The 15,407-nt window shown below is 62.6% G+C and overlaps 2 protein-coding genes across 8 annotated transcripts; one reads left to right on the top strand and one right to left on the bottom strand.

Moving 5' to 3' along the window:
- Window positions 1–649: 649 nt before the first annotated feature.
- Window positions 650–10,830, bottom strand: RGS11 (regulator of G protein signaling 11). 6 transcript variants are annotated; one of them, XM_087854241.1, is made up of 17 exons: window positions 10,345–10,830; window positions 9,896–9,992; window positions 9,765–9,815; window positions 9,479–9,585; window positions 8,732–8,786; window positions 8,548–8,606; window positions 8,247–8,323; window positions 7,989–8,070; window positions 6,507–6,824; window positions 5,661–5,690; window positions 5,516–5,577; window positions 5,305–5,418; window positions 5,096–5,211; window positions 4,887–4,974; window positions 4,656–4,794; window positions 1,683–1,765; window positions 650–1,594 (listed from the first exon to the last, which is right to left on the bottom strand). In XM_087854241.1, the coding sequence occupies exons 1-17, from the start codon at window positions 10,387–10,389 to the stop codon at window positions 1,471–1,473; spliced, it is 1,647 nt and encodes a 548-aa protein (XP_087710367.1). In that variant the 5' UTR covers window positions 10,390–10,830; the 3' UTR covers window positions 650–1,470. The 6 variants fall into 6 exon arrangements, with proteins under 6 accessions (XP_087710367.1, XP_045640455.1, XP_045640456.1 ...); XM_045784499.2 differs by having other exon boundaries at window positions 8,732–8,783; window positions 10,345–10,829; XM_045784500.2 differs by having other exon boundaries at window positions 6,756–6,824; window positions 10,345–10,827.
- A 2,323-nt stretch (window positions 10,831–13,153) lies between these two features.
- ARHGDIG (Rho GDP dissociation inhibitor gamma) lies at window positions 13,154–15,393 on the top strand. 2 transcript variants are annotated; one of them, XM_045784476.2, is made up of 6 exons: window positions 13,158–13,300; window positions 14,285–14,464; window positions 14,543–14,626; window positions 14,705–14,781; window positions 14,862–14,925; window positions 15,021–15,393. In XM_045784476.2, exons 1-6 carry the CDS (start codon window positions 13,228–13,230, stop codon window positions 15,218–15,220), a joined length of 678 nt encoding a protein of 225 aa, XP_045640432.1. In that variant the 5' UTR covers window positions 13,158–13,227; the 3' UTR covers window positions 15,221–15,393. The 2 variants fall into 2 exon arrangements, with proteins under 2 accessions (XP_045640431.1, XP_045640432.1); XM_045784475.2 differs by having other exon boundaries at window positions 13,154–13,300; window positions 14,543–14,781.
- Window positions 15,394–15,407: the final 14 nt, after the last annotated feature.

Below are 15,407 nucleotides of genomic sequence, written 5' to 3'. Positions count from 1 at the left end.
ACTGGGCAGGAGCTAGAGGCGGGGCCCAGGAGATGCCCGCACTGGTGGGCATCCTGCACCCTGGACGTGTAAGGAAAGCAGCCATGCCCACAGTCCCTCGGACTCTGACCCATGCCAGGCTCCCTGTGACTCGGCCTTAGGGTGCAGCTGGCCAGGAGATGCTGGACTGAACCCCAAGTGCCTCCTCTCGCCCCATGACCTCCCGGGACTCAGTTTCCTGACTCCCGGAGCACCCAGGAACCCTTGCCCTGCCAGAGCACAGACGGCATTCCCCACCCTCTCCTCCCAAGACCACCGAGTCTGCAGTCTGAGTCCAGCTGGAAAGCTGAGTCCCTCCTCTGCTATGGACCCACCCGCGTGGGACCCTCCCTGACTAACGTCTTTGATACCGAACCCCCCCACCGTCCTCCACCAATTCCTAGCTCACATACGCCTCACACCTCACGCCACACGGACCACATGCCTCACACACCACCACGCCTGCCTCACACCTACTGCGTGCCTCACACACGCCTGCCTCAGGCCTACCGCGTGCCTCACAGACACACGTGCCTCCTGCGCCATACACCTCATGCGTGCCTCACTCGTGCACACCACACACCACACTCAACCCACAGTCCACAATGACTCGGACCACAACAGGGTGGGCTCAGAGTGAGGCCCAACTGTCATTTATTTCTGGGCCGGGCATGGGTGGGAGTGGAATGGGTGGCACCCCTCTGGCCTGACAGAGCTGCACCCCAGAGGAGTGGCCGTACTTTACCCTGGGTCTAGCATCACCCCCGTTCCCCAAGGGTTCCACCTGCCCTGGCCACGAACCGGGACCAGTTGTCACGGGTGGTGACAGTGGAGTCATCTCTGTGCAACAATGGCAGAAGAGCCACAGCCTCGAGGACACCAGTTGGATGTGTCCCTGCCGGATGAGGTCTGGGACACGCGCAGCGATGGCCACGGTGTGGGCAAGACCCATGAGAATAGCTCTGGGCCAGACGGAAGGCTGAGCACGGCCCCAGCAGCACTGGGGATGTGGTGTGGGGTCCCTGCAGGGTCACACTGAGCGCTGTGGGTAAATGGGTAAATCTGCCCTGAGGCCTGCATTTCCTCATGCTAAGTGCCACTGGCTGAAGCCAGCTGGAATTGGCCAGCGGTTTAACGAACTGGAGACCACAGAATGCCAGGGCTTCGTGTGACCTGACCTGCTTGGCCCATCTCATCCCACCTTTGTTCAGGTGACCCGAGCTCAGACAGTGACACCCAACACCCCTTCCTGGGAATCAGCACCTGGACCAGCCCCTTCTGGGGAGGGGACGGCTTGACAAGGGAAAAGGTGGGAGCCCAAGAGGCCATGGGCATAGGGGCAAGGCCAGGCCCCCTAGGAATTAGGGGACGCCCATGCCAGTGGTCTCAAAAGCTGCCAGGACTCCGGGCAAGCGGTGAGGGTGGCCACTTCCCCTCCTGCTTTATGCCCACCTAGGTGTCCCCGTCACCACACTCAGGGCCACTGGCCACAGCCACAGGTTCCCCAGAGGTGGAGGCAGGTAGGAGAGCAGGGCTGGGGCTCGAATGCGGCGGCTTACGCATAAACGGGAACACCCTGGGGACGAGAGCAGACCTGAGCACAGGGCAGCTGTGAGGGGCCCGCCTGCCTCAGTGCCCCGGCCGCAGGGCACGGCCAGGCTCACCGTCTCTTGGCGTCGGGGGGAATCACAGCTTCTGCCAGCAGGTCTTTGTATGCGGCGGACTTCAGGAACCTCGGGTAGGAGTCCTGCAAGAGACGGCGTTCAGCCAGCTTCCGAGGGGGGTCCAGCCTGGCACTGCTGGGGCCCCGCCAGCCCCAGAGCCCCTTCAGTGGACAGTGCTGGAGGCAACCATCCCAGACCTGCCCTGACCAAGTCAGACAGACTCAGGGAGACCTGGGCTCCTGACCAGTGGGGCTATTAACCCTCAAAAGTGGGCAGGGGCCCAGTGCCCATGCTCGGAGGGGTGAACCATGGGACCTCCAGCGGGAAATCCCAAGTAGTGCCTCCCCTGGTTCTCGGTGTACCCTAAGAGTGAGGGCGAGGACACGGAGCAAAATAAACTGCAAGGTCGAGAAAAACTGTATGGTATCCAATAAAGAAAGAGAGAAAACTATGAACCTAATTGTTTCTATTTTTTAAAGAAAAATAAATACAAATTTTAAATAGTTAATTTCAGTGGGGAGATGGGAAGACTGAGGAAGGACTGGGATATAACTCGACTGATTTGAAATGTACCTTCTTGGTAGGTTGGATTTTGAACCTGGGTAGATACTTTACATAATTACAAGATAAAACAACAAATAATCAATTCCTGAACATTGAAGGTAAAGTGGAACAAGTGAGCTGGTGACCGTGCAGCGGGTGACGCCACCCTGACCACACCTAACGGAGCTATTCAAGGGGCGTCTCTGGGACGGTATATACACAGGACCCGGCCAAGAACCACGCAGACCACTTCCAGTGACTGCACTGTAGACGGCAGTGCCGTGCTGTTCGGTTCCGACTCCGGAGCGAAATGTGAGGAAAAGCAGGCGAGTCGTTACGTTAGTGCCGCTGCGAACCACGGTTCTCGGAGGGTTAGTGAGGAAAGCCAGAGAGGGGACGGAGATTGTGATGCTGGGTCTGAATGAGCTGTGTCAGCATGAACTACTGATACACTCTACATCAAACACTCCCGTTCCCTAATTCTGCTCGCTGAAAGGCCTGGAAACAATCCAGGTGACAGCAAACACGTCTGGCGCGCAGGTCGATTTCTAAAGAGCCTAGGAGAAGGGCCAGGGCTGCCGACGGGAGCAGCGCAGGGGGCCCGGGACACGCCGCTGCAGACCCCAGAACACCCCAAGTGCCTCAGCAGCCAGCAGGTGCACAGCAAGGAAGAGCAAGAACCACGGGGAATGAAACCCGTCATCTGGAGAGACGGCGGATTTACCGCGGTATTAAAGACACCTCAGACTCGCGGACCACCCCTGGCAGACACAGCGGGTCCAAGTCATTATTCTGAAAAGGAGAAAACAAGAGAAGGAATCGGGAATCGACTCTGCCTTCCCTAGATGACCGTGCCACAAAGACTAGGCGAGGGCAGATGCCTCTGAGACGTGAGCCCAGAAACAGAGGCAGGCACGGGCCGGCTCCTCACCCCCACAGAATCACAGGCCGGCCAGCAACTGCCAGGGGCTGCTCGCGACACAAAGAGAGAGAGACAGCCGGGCCCCACGTGCGTCCCGACGGGAGAACCCCACACCGTCTCTGAAGAAAAACACCGTCCACAACACCGAACACACAACAGAACTGGAGACAAATCTGACCCAGTCTGAAACATCACTACCGATATTCAGAAACACAGACGGCAGGGAGACACTCCAAAGACCCCGCGAGGCACCACTAGTGCGACCCAGGCCACAACACAGGACTGCAACTCCTTCAGAACAAAACCATACTTTAAAATGAGATTTAAGGGGCGCCTGGGTGGCTCAGCTGTTAAGTGTCTGCCTTCGGTTCAGGGCGTGATCCCAGGGTCCTAGGATCGAGTCCCGCATCGGGCTCCTCCGCTGGGAGCCTGCTTCTTCCTCTCCCACTCCCCCTGCTTCTGTTCCCTCTCTCGCTGTGTCTCTCTCTGTCAAATGAATAAACAAAATCTTTTAAAAAATTAAAACAAATTAAGTAAATAAATAAAAAGAGATTTAAGAGGGTGCCCAGTTCGCTCACTCAGAAGAGTGTGCAACTCTTGATCTCAAGGTCGTGGGTTCGAGCCCCACGTTGGGTGAAGAGATTAAATAAATAAATGTAAAAAAGAGGTTTGGGGCGCCTGGATGGCTCAGTCGGTGAAGCGTCCGACTCCAGCTCAGCTCAGGTCTTGATCTCAGGGTCGTGAGTTCAAGCCCCACATTGGCTCTGCACTGGGCATGGAGCCTACTTTAAAAAAAAAAAAAAGAGGTTTAAGAGATTTATTAACCAATTCTAACATATGTACCTTGCTTTAGACCCAAATTCAAGCAAACTGAAAAGAAAATAGATAAATATTTATAGGCTGTGGCATTCAGAGAAGACCCCAGAGATGTCTATACCCTAGCCCTGAACCCGTGCTTGTGTCCCTTACAAGACAAAGGGACGGAGGTGGGGAGATGTGCTGGATTGGACGGCCAGGCCCGTGGGCACCAGGGGCCTGAGTCAAAGAGGAGCCTGCAGGAGGACAGAAGGTCAGGCTGGAGAGGTTACCTGCCAGCCTGAGGACGCAGGAGGGGTTGCGCACGAGGAGGCAGCGTGTCCAGCAGCTGTAAAGGCCGGACACGTGATGCCCCCGCCCCGGAGCCTCCAGCAGGGGCCGGCGCTGCCCACACCCCAACGTTCGCTCCAGGAGACCTGTGCGGGACTTCTGACCCGCACGCTGGGACGGACTAGAACGTCGCTGTCGTAAGGCCCCGGGCTTGGGGCGATCGTCACGGCAGCAACACGAGACGAAACACTTCCTAAAATCACAACTGGACCTCTCCTTACGCAGGAGGCTGGGCCAGCCCTCAGCCCCTCTGAGCCTCAGTTTGCTCCTCCGCAAAGCGGAGCGTAAGCTGCAGGGGGAAGGCGGGCGCGGGCGGGAGGTGCCGGCCCCAGCGGGGAGCGCCCCCAGCCCCGCACGCTCACCTTCTTCATCAGCATGTAGACGTGCAGCTGGGCGTCGTCCAGCACGTAGCGGTGGGGCTGCTGCAAGCCCCGCAGGGTCCGCTCCATCGTCTGGCTGTCGATGTTGACCCAGCGGGCAGCACCAGGGGCCAGGAACTGCCTGTGCCAGCGGACGGGGGAGAGGGACAGGCCCAGCTGCGGGGGCTCCACGCGCCCGCCCACCGCCGGCCGCTCCCCGCCCTCGGCGCTCACCGGTACACCGCGTCTGCCGTGGCGTGGATCTGGGCCTGCCCTCCGTGGCGCAGCTCCTCGCACGCCTCCCAGAAGCTGAGGTTCTCGGCTGCAGGTCCACACACCAGGTGAGGCCCACCCGCACCGTGGCCAGGGCTGGCAGGAACCTGGACGGTCCCCGGCAGCAGCTTCCCTCCCGGGGGCCTCGAGCAGGGCATGGGGCTTCTCACCGCTGAACTCGGTCCTGAGGAAGTCCATGAAATGGGCCCGTCCCACAGGGTCTTCCAAGAGTTCCTGGAAGCTGAAACCCCATCGCTCCACACGCAGCTTCGTGGGCACAGCCACGCTGAGGGGACAGGGAGGGCAGGTCAGGAGCACGAGGAATGCGCCGGCGGACGGGAGGCTGGGGAGCAGAGCCCCTTGCCCACCCTAGGCGCACCTGGGTGCATTCATGGTCCAGTAGGTGTCATCGTCTGTGACCCAGGGGTTGCTGGGCAGGCACCCTGACACGATGGGGTCGTGTGGTCCATGCTGGCTGGTGAACTTCAGGTACCTAGGGTGGGGGGGCGATGGGGGCCAGTGCAGGGAGAGGCCGTGCGGAGAAGGCACTAGAGGAAGGGTCTGCGCTCTGGGCCCCCCAGCCCACTCACGCCTCAAGGCAGACGGAGGACTTCACCCGGGCCCTGGTCAGGGCCTTCCTGCAGCGTTCCATCTAGGACGTGAGGCCTATGAGATGGGGCCTGGGCTGGTTGAGCCCCAGCCCAGGCCCCTCTCTCCCCGACCCCCACAACCTACCTCCCACTTGTAGAACTCTGTATTCTTGATCTGAAAGGGGCCGAATGGGCTGCAGTTAGAAGGCGGGCCCCGTGGGGACTGACAGCCCACCCTGGGTTCATGAGCCCATCATCCTGGGGCTGGTGTAGAATGACTCAGGCCCCCTACCTTGCTCCTTGGAGCCACTTCCTCTAAAGGAGGGGTCTGGTTTTCCAAGAAGCATCTGGGGGCCTCTAGTCCAGGGGTTTCCGGAATGTTCCATGGAGCCCATAAGTTGTCAGAATTACCCTGCAGTTCCCCAACTGTCCCTATTTCATATTTTCAAATGTATTTAGGTCATTTTTAAAAAACTAGCAGCTACAGGAGAGATAGGCCACAGGATCACAGTGGGGGACAGTCTTGCTAACTTGAGCTCAAGGTTATCCCATCCTGTGCGGAGCTCAGAGCCTGCCTGCCACATCCTCAGGGCCAGGTGGACGGGCTGATCCTTCCCAACACACACATGAGCCTCAGGGTGCCCGGGATCTCCAATGTCGGTCTGGGCTCTCTTTGGCTGACCTTATAACGAGAAAACTACAAACCTGCGACCGTGAACTACAGCTTCAAAGTCGGGAAGAAGTTTTCTCTGTAAGACACTAGATACTGTATATTTTGGGTTTTGTGGGATTGGAACAGAGGGCTCAGCTGGTACCAGGTCGGGACATGTCTGTCCAAAAGCCACTGGAGGCCTTGGCGGGAGGTGGCTGGCTCAGCCCAGGCCCCTCAAGCCCATGGCTCTGCTGGGCACATCTCCAACTCCCCCGGCCCCTGAGGCTGCCCCAGCCTGGAGAAGAGCTCCCACCCTTCCCAGAGCCCCATCACACTTACTTGCACCCAGTGTAGCAGATTGGGGAGGCAAGAGGTGAGAGCAGAGGCGTGGGAGTGGGGGTGCAGGCAGGGGCGAGTGATGCCAGCAGCAGAGCACGGCCTCTCGGTGTAAGGGTCAAGCGCCATTTGGATGGATGGATGGATGGATGGATGGACGGACGGAAGGATGGACGGACGGATGGGCAGCCCCCAGGTTGGGGTGGGGAGACATGTACGCAGGGTGGTGGGGAGCATATGCAGGGCCCTCACCATCTGCACTCCCTCGGCAGCGCAGAAGCTACGCTCTGGACCCTGCTCCAGGATGCTGGGGACACCTGGCTGCAGAGGGAAGGCCGAGATGGGGATACGACCCAGGTGGGGGCCGTTGAGACCCAAGCTAGCCTTGTGTTCTGCCCCCCACCCACCTCCGTAAACTGAGGCTCTGCACCCACACGTCATCCTGTAACACGGAAACCGACATCTGGAGGAACCGCAGAGTCTGAGACTCAAGCCCCTGAGCCAACTCTCCACCTGTCCCACCCCCACGGGGACCTCACGTCCGGCGAGCTCACCTCCCTGCCGTGCTCCTGACTGCTCGGACCCCAAACACAACCACCCTTCTTCTTCTTCAGTAGGGCTGTATGCCCAGAGGGCTCGAACTCACAACCCTGAGGCCGAGAGCTGCCCACTGCACTAGCTGTGCCAGCCAAGCGCCCCCCCCCGCTTGCCACGCATCTAGCCGCTCCATCCTCAAATACACACGCTGTCTGGCCTCTCCCCTCCGTGGCCCAGGGCACAGCCCTTATGCCCGCTCACCCGGAGCTCCAGCTGCCGTTCCCAGTCCCCTCCACTTGGACCCTCGCCCTGCACGGCCCTGGCCTCAGCCCACATACACACCCCTGGGGCCACGCCACTTCCTCCCCCCACCCCACCCACCTGGCCCTCCAGCAGAAGATGAGCAACCATCTTCCAGGGACAGCCCCACCGCCACCCCGCACGGGCGCGTGTGCACACACACCCCAATGAGGTATTGGGCCTGTGGGTGGCTCACTCGTGGTTTTTTCACGATTTTTCCCGTAGGAACTTTCACTCATGGTGGTTGTGAATGCCCCACAGCCCGCCCCCCCCGCAGAGGGGGACTGCAAACCACCTGTCCAGACCCCGGTTCTGGGTAAGGCCTAGCTGCAGCCCAGCACCCCCAGAAGTCCTTGGCCGGTGACCTCAGTCCCTCGATGCTGTAGATAAGCCTGGCCCACTCTGCCTCCTCGTTTAGGCCACAAAGAAACTGGTTTGTTGTGGCGTGCGGACGGGCCCTGTGATTTCTGGGTTCTGACGGGTCACAGAACTACAACTTCCTGCTGGGACCCCGAAAGCCACATCCTTACCACAGGCTCGAAATGTAGGTCCAGAGAGAGCATTTGAGGGAAACACACTGCCTCCACGCAAGACCTCACTGCTGTACGAGAAGCCACGCCACCCCTCCCCACACACAAGGGGGCTTACCGGGGGCCTGTTCACCAGCCAGTATGTCTGCTCTTGGCATGCAATGACCAGCCTGTCCCCCTTCCTGCGCTGCTTAGCTGCCCTGGGGAGGGAGGCGGCATTGGGGGGACATGGCACCAGGCCAGAGCCTGGTGGGCAGCCAAGCCCGGGCCATGCTGTTTCTGGCCCCACGGCTCCCAGTGCCTGATGCACTAGTCCTGGGCCCGCCGGGCACTGCCCCCTCGGCGCCCGCCTGACATAAGCAGGGCGAGATCTTACCGCAGCTGCTCTCGGGCCTGCATCACCACCAGGTCCCACATGTGGCTGAGCTTCCTGTGCAGCTGGTCACAGTGTTCCTGGGGAATGTGGAGATCTCCACTGGGTAACCCCTCCCGTGTCCAGCTCTGGGGTGCAGACCAACCACCTCCCCACGGAGACATACAGGGATGATGTGTTTGCGTGTCTGCACTGTCCTGGGGCCTGGGTGATGTGCTCCAGGGCAAACTGCGAGGCCCCGGAGTCAAGAGCAGGGCTTGGGTTCCTCTGGCTGGACTCAGCCAGTGGGGGAGGGGGGTCCCACCTTCTCGTGGCCGACCAGGGCCCCCTGCTTTCGGATGTTCTTCTTCATCAGGTAGATGGCTGGAAGGACAAGGGGCCAGACTGCAGAGGAGAAATCTCTGCTCCTCGTCCACAAGGCATCATTTGGGAGGGAGGGCAGCAGTGCTCCGCACTTGTCCCAGGTCAGCCCACTCCTCCCCACTCACCATAGTCCAGCTCAGCAGCTGGCCACAGCGTGCTCGTCCAGAAATAGGGCGTCTGCTATGATTCAGGGACAGGGTGTCCGGGACCTCCTGGGCCTTCCCCACCCCAGGAGTTGTTCACCTTCCCAGACCCCTTGGGAAGAGACTGGGCTGGCCAGATGGTACCTCAGAATCTGCCTGTCTGCCCCCAGCCTGGAGACTCATGGACCCCGGCCATTTTCCCCACCGGGAACTGAGCTCCACTCACCCCTTGGGGGCCTGGTGCAGGCACTGCCTCCTTGCCTGGGCTCCCTGAGTCCCTAGTGCCTGGTGGGGTGGCGTGGGGCCCGCCCAAGCCATGCATGTACTCAGTCTGTGCTGAGGATTGTGGGTGAGGAGCGCTGTGGTCAGGGCGGCCAGGCAGGGGCGCTCCGTCGTGATTGGGGTTACACACTGAGATGCCAGGATCCCGTCCTCAGGTGCCACACGGACTTCCTCATGAGTGGGGACTTAAGGGTCCTCAGGGGAACCATCAGAACCCTCTGCAGGTACTAACCCTTATGGGGCCCCTGCTGCGGCCTCAGAGAAACTAAAGGTCTCTCCCCTTAATTTGGTCCTTCTGCTGCAGGGCACTTACAGTCCAGACTCTTGGGGAGGGGCCGTGGACCCAGACCTGTGATGACATCACCACTTCCTACTCCAATCCCAGCACCCCCACTTCTGCAAGTCCCCTCTAGCTGGGCTGCTGGTTTGGGGTTAGTTGCACCCGACCTGAAATCTGTAGGGTGTGTCATCTGACCGGAGCACCAGGCTGGGGGGGTCGCGCAGAGGGTAGAGGTAGCCGTGTTGCACGAGGAGAGCGCCCAGGTGCAGCGCCTCTGCGGGGGGAGGGCAAGGCAGTGAGCTCCCAGCCTGGGAGAACCAGTCTGGGAGCTCTCCCTCCCCAGGGCATTTGGCTTGGCCCTGACACCTGTGAGCCCTGCGAAGGCCCAGCCTAGGCATCAGCGCAGGGACCCCAGGGCAGGGGGCAGGACGAGCAAGGGGCTGACCCCCTTACCCTCATCGGAGACGCAGTACTTGTGGGCCAACCACTCCACGACGTCGCTCCCTGCACAGCAGAGACGGGCATGGGGGAGGGCGGGCCGAGGCAGGGCCTCCACCAGTCCCACACCGGCGCCCGCGCCTCACCAGCGACGGTGTGCGGAATCACGGTGACCAGCAGGCGCTGGCTCCGCATCTTCACGCCCTGGTCGGGGTCCTGCATGCTCACGACCACCCGCTCCATCTGGGCGAAGGGGGGCCTTGAGGGGCTGTTCCTGCCGGCCTCCCCCCGCCCCAAACCCTGAGGCCCCTCAACGGGCAGGGATGCCCGGGATCAAAGAGCTTAGAGAAGATTAACGCGCATGACGGTGGGATTTGGGGCCGCGGCGAACCTCAGAGGAGCGGGGGAGGGGCGGAGGCGAGGGCCCCCCCCTCCCGCCGGGTCTCTGCCGCCCCGCCCCGTCCCACACAGGGCCGTCGCCCCCAGACCCGCGTCCACACTCGTGCGCACCCACCCCTCTCCTGCCGCTCCCGGCCTCGGACGCCGGGAAGTCCGGGGGGGGGGCGTGGCGGGACCCCCCCACCCCGGCACCCACCTTGCTGAGATGCGACATCTGCGCGGCCTGGCGCCCGCCGGCCATGGCGGCGGTGAGGCCAGATGGCTGGTGGGCGTGGAGCCGCCCCCGCCCCGCACGCCCCGCGCACGCCCCGCCCCCGCCCCGCACGCCCCGCCGCGCTCCCCGGAGAGCTCGGCTCCGCACCCCCGCCGGCCCCCGGCCGCGTTAGCCTCAGCGCCCGCAGGGTCTAGGGTCTGGAGTCTGGAGAGGCGGAGGCCCGCGCCCGTGGGAGGGGCCTTGCACCCGGATGGTGGGGGGACCGTGAGGGAGGCGGAGCTCAGGGGGACAGGTGGGGGCTCCGGGGGAGGAGGGTCTCTAGGAGAGGCTACTTGTGGGGGCGGCGGGGTGCGGGGGACAACAGGTGAAGGCCTGCTGTCTTGCCCGCCTCGTGCAGCCCGCCCTGGGCGGCCTCCTCGGGGCGCGGCCACGCTAGCGGTCAGGGCGCGGGGGTGGAGTCAGGCGAGGGCTCCGACTGCTCCAGGGGTGTGTCTGTGATTGGGACGCCTACGTCACGCCGGGTCTGTGCCTCCAGGCTGGTGCGACGCTGCACGGCTGCGCAGGTGTGCTGGCTGGGGGCCCATCGAGGCCCGGGGCAAGATGGCAGGAAGCTCACTTCCCCCAGCTGCACAGAGACCCGGGCAGGACTGGTTGGGGAACAGACGGAGACTCCACGGGCGCCGGCCATCCGAGCCTGTGGAGGAGGAGCTTTATTGGAAAGGGAGGATCTCCGCGCCCGCCCCCCAGCCCCCACCTGCCCTTCAGACGCGTGGTGCCCCTGCAGCCGCTAGGCTCTGGGCCCGTCCTGGCCCTTTCTCTCCCTGCTCCAGCAGCTTGGCCATACCACCCCAGAGCCCCGTTGCTGGCCTTTTTTTTTTTTTTTTTAAGATTTTTATTTATTTATTTATTTGAGAGATAGCGAGAGAGAAAGAGAGAGAGAGAGAGGGCGCCGCGCGCGAGCATGACCCGGGGCAGAGGACAGGGGGAAGCTGCCTCTATCCCAGGACCCTGAGATCATGACCTGAGTCAAAGGCAGATGCTTCCCTGACTGAGCCATCCAGGCGCCCCCATTTTTAAGATCAAATCGGCCTATTTCTGCTTTATTGGAGATAGAGTCCCCCTCCTCCCTCAGGCGGTGCTGGGGACAGGGCAGGACAGATAGGGTTGGCCTTAGACTGATGCGTTTCCACTGCTCACAAGGCCAGGTCCAGGATGAGCTGGTGCAGGGGAACTGGAGGGGGGTGTCCTACCTCTACCAGGGTACCATCCTCCCCTAGATCCCAGGGAATTCCCAACCATCCCCCCACACACAAGTGGGTCAGGCCGGTCCCAGGCCTGACTGTCCTTTCTGGATGGATGCATATCTACAAAAGCTGAGGGCCACCAGACGCCATAGCTGTCCCCAGCCTGGACAAGTGGCTTCCCTGACTAACTACCCCCCACCCCTACCACCAAGGAAAGGGCAGCAGAAATGGGGCCCTAGAATGGCCTGGTCCCCAGCTGGGGAAATGCCGCCTTGGGAAGACTGTGGACAGGTGGAACTCCAAGGGGGAAAGTCCCAACCCAAGCCCACATGTCCCCTAGCACCCATGGCCCTCCTCTGCAGAAATTTTGAGGGGTGCAGGTGGGGGAATCATAACACAGCCCCCCGACTGGACTCTGGTGGGGGAGGGGGGCTTCATCCCAGGCTAGACACTCAGGGCAAAGGAGCCAAGAGTGGACGGGTCTGTTTTGTGAAGCCAGGGTGGCAGGGGGACCCTCTCCCTCTTGTTTGAGGCAAAGGTGGGTATGATGCCTGGGTGTCCTCAGAAATGGGGGGGGGGAGAAGGAGTATACAGAGGGAGGGGGACTCAGGCTGGTGCTCTGCTCCCTCCACCTCCCCCACTCAGACCTTTGATCTGGCTGTCCCCAGCCTGAGGCTCAGCTCACCCTGTTCCCTGCACTGGCTACTGCCATCTGCCCACCCCAAGGTTTGTTTGGGCATCAGGACCAGAAGCCCGTGTGTGCCCCTGTCTCAGCCCTCCACCACAGGATTCCGCTTTGGATCAGTGTCCTTTCCTCCTCAAGGACAGGACGCTCCATTACGGTCTGGGCGGGCGCACACAGCCTAGGGACCTGCCGCACACTCACGGAGCCCAGTCCACAAACATCAGAGGAATGGCTGTGTGACTCCATGTTGCCTCTCACTATGTGGGTGGGCCCCTCGTCCCTGGGTATGTGGACACAGGTCCCTCTGTGCGAATGCCTCTGGGATGTGGAGCCAGAGACTGCACACTCACCGCCATCCACATCCCCCAGCTCCCAAGGCTGGGCTGACTCCAGGGTCCCCTCTGCCCAGACAGAAGATCCGGTGGGGGTGGGGAGGGGAGGGGACTGTCGAGCCCCAGGTGCGGCCTGTACCGCCTGCAGGTAATGAGAGCCCAGGGGCCTGGGGGAGGCGGGGAGCACCTGCTCCACTGGGCGCCCCCAGCCCCACCCGCCCCTCCCAGAGGGCTTCCCCGGAGAATCCCCCAGACTCTCACGGGCGCCGTGGGGGTGGGGCCGCTCTGATGGACAGAGCGGGGTGCAGGCTGGGCCGGCGGCTGGGACCGTGACCGCGGCGCCTGTGCGGGCTTCTGGTGCGCCCGCGGCGGGGACGACCAGGTGCCGGCGCCGTGCGGGCGACACGCGCGTCTCTGCGGAGCTGCGCGGGGTCCGCGGAGCGGCTGGGGGCGCGCGGCGCGGGCGCGGCGCTGGGCGCGGGGGGCGCTCCCGGCCGGGATGAGCTCACCGCAGTCGCGCCGGGGCTGAGCGCCGAGCCGGGCGGCGGCGGGGCGGGCGGCGGCTCCTCGGCGGCTCCGCGGCGGAGCCGGGCCGCGGGCCACCATGCTGGGCCTGGACGCATGTGAGCTCGGGGCGCAGCTGCTGGAGCTGCTCCGGCTGGCGCTATGCGCCCGAGGTGAGCAGGCTGGGCTGGGGCCAGGGTGGCCACGTGGGCGGGGGTCTCGGGCGGGGAAGGGGGGTTGGGGAGGCTTCAGCCTGGGGCGGGGTCTGGGCCTCCCCCGCGGAAACTTTGGGGGCGCGCGTGGGGAAATCCTGGCGCGGTCCCCCTACTGGGCTCTGGCGGGGGTGGGGGGGCTTCGTCCAGGCCAGACACTCAGGGGCAAAAGAGCCAAGAGTGGGCGGGTCTGTTTGTGAAGCCAGGGTGGCAGGGGACCCTCTCCCCTTGGGAACCTGCCCCTGAGATCCCCTCTCCCTTGGGTGGGGCTGGGGCTCCTTCAGGGCGTGTGGAGATCCCTGAGAAGCCTGGAGCGCAGTGGGAAAGACCCTGTCCCAAAACACTATGGGAAGGGGCTTCCCGAGACCCCTGCCCCAGGGCATCATGGGTCTGAAGGCGCCCAGGGAGGTAGCCCCAGAGCATAAGCTGAGGGGTTTAGAGAGAACTGCCTGTACGCCCCAGGAGCACCACCGGGAAGAACCCCTAGGACAGCGGAAAGGTATACAGAGATGTGAAGAGATGTGGTGGGCAGAGACTCTGCTCTAGGGAAGATCTCAGAGGTCACCAGGCCACAGTGGTGGCCTCCAGTCCTTGGGGCTATCCCCCATTTAGGGTCTTCCCCCCGCCCGCCCCGTCTTTGGCCTCAGAGTCAGGGAGGAGCCCTAGATGGATGGCTGGGCCAGAGAAGGCAGCTGGTGCCTCCTGGATGCCACTTGGCTCCGTCTCTCGGGAGCTTCCTCCAACCCCAGGGCCCTTCCTAAAGGGTTCGGTGTTGGTGCTGCCCTGTCTCTTCCCAGCCCATCTCCCTTCCTGAGCCCCTATTGCTTCCTCTGAGTTCTTGTGGGCACTGAGAGGCACAGCTGGCCAGATGGGGGGACTTGGGTTTGATGAGTGAATGCCGGGGTCAGCTGGCGGCAGCTGTTCACGCACCTCCCCAACCCCCAGTCCTCCTGACTGACAAGGAGGGGAGGCAGCTGCCCCCTGACGAGGCACTGGATGAGGCCGTGCCCGAGTACCGGGCCCCGGGGAGGAAGACTCTCCAGGAGATCCAGCAGCTGGACCCGGAGGATGAGAGCCTGGCCAAGTACAAGCGGGCACTGCTGGGGCCCCTGCGCCCCATCATGGGTATGCATGGCCCTGGGCCTGGAGGGGAGGGGCGAAGACGGGGAGGGGGGATTCTGGTGACTTCCGGTTTTTCCTCAGACCCGAGCCTGCCCAACGTGCAGGTGACCAGGCTGACGTTGCTGTCTGAGCAGGCTCCGGGGCCCATCACCATGGACCTCACAGGTACTGCCCCGTGGGGCTTGTGGGGCAGGCTCTCCGCCATCACAGGATGTCATTCCCTAGCTGCACTTTCCCTAACAGGGGAGCTGGCTGCGCTGAAAAACCAGGTGTTTGTCCTGAAGGAGGGTGTTGATTACAGAGTGAAGATTACCTTCAAGGTGAGGGTAGCTGTCGTGGGGGACACCTGCCAGCACGAGGTCAGCCCCCGGAGGGGCCCTTAACACCCTCTGTCCCTCAGGTCAATAAGGAGATCGTCAGTGGCCTCAAGTGTCTGCATCACACCTACCGCCAGGGCCTGCGCGGTGAGGGCGGGGAGGAGGGGCTGGCCTGCCTGGGGGGCTGTGGGGAGGGACAGGCGGGGCAGAGGGTGGCCACTGACAGCCTCCCCCTCCCCCAGTGGACAAGGCCGTGTACATGGTGGGCAGTTACGGCCCGAGTGCCCAGGAGTATGAATTTGTGACCCCAGTGGAGGAGGTCCCTCGAGGAGCGCTGGTGCGGGGAGCTTACGTGGTCACGTCCTTCTTCACGGATGACGACAGGACGGACCACCTGTCCTGGGAATGGGGCCTCCACATCTGCCAAGACTGGAAGAGCTGAACGCCTCCCACCCCAGGGGCTGTCCCCCCACTTGGGGTCCCGCTTTTCCCTGCCCCTCAGTCAGTGGTCGCACACACCCCCCCCCACACCCTCTGCTCTCCGTCCTGGGACGCCCCCTCCCTGGGCTGGCACTGTGCCCTGAACAGTCCTATTAAAGTCGCCTTGTCTCAGTGCCCTGGGTGTTGCT

The sequence above is a fragment of the Ursus americanus genome, chromosome 2 (genome assembly GCF_024610735.1).
Source record: "Ursus americanus isolate L20-20 chromosome 2, mUrsAme1.1.p, whole genome shotgun sequence".
Taxonomy (NCBI): Eukaryota; Metazoa; Chordata; class Mammalia; order Carnivora; family Ursidae; genus Ursus; species Ursus americanus.
Note: the sequence above shows the minus strand (reverse complement) of the source record. Positions and strands in the feature narration are given on the sequence as shown.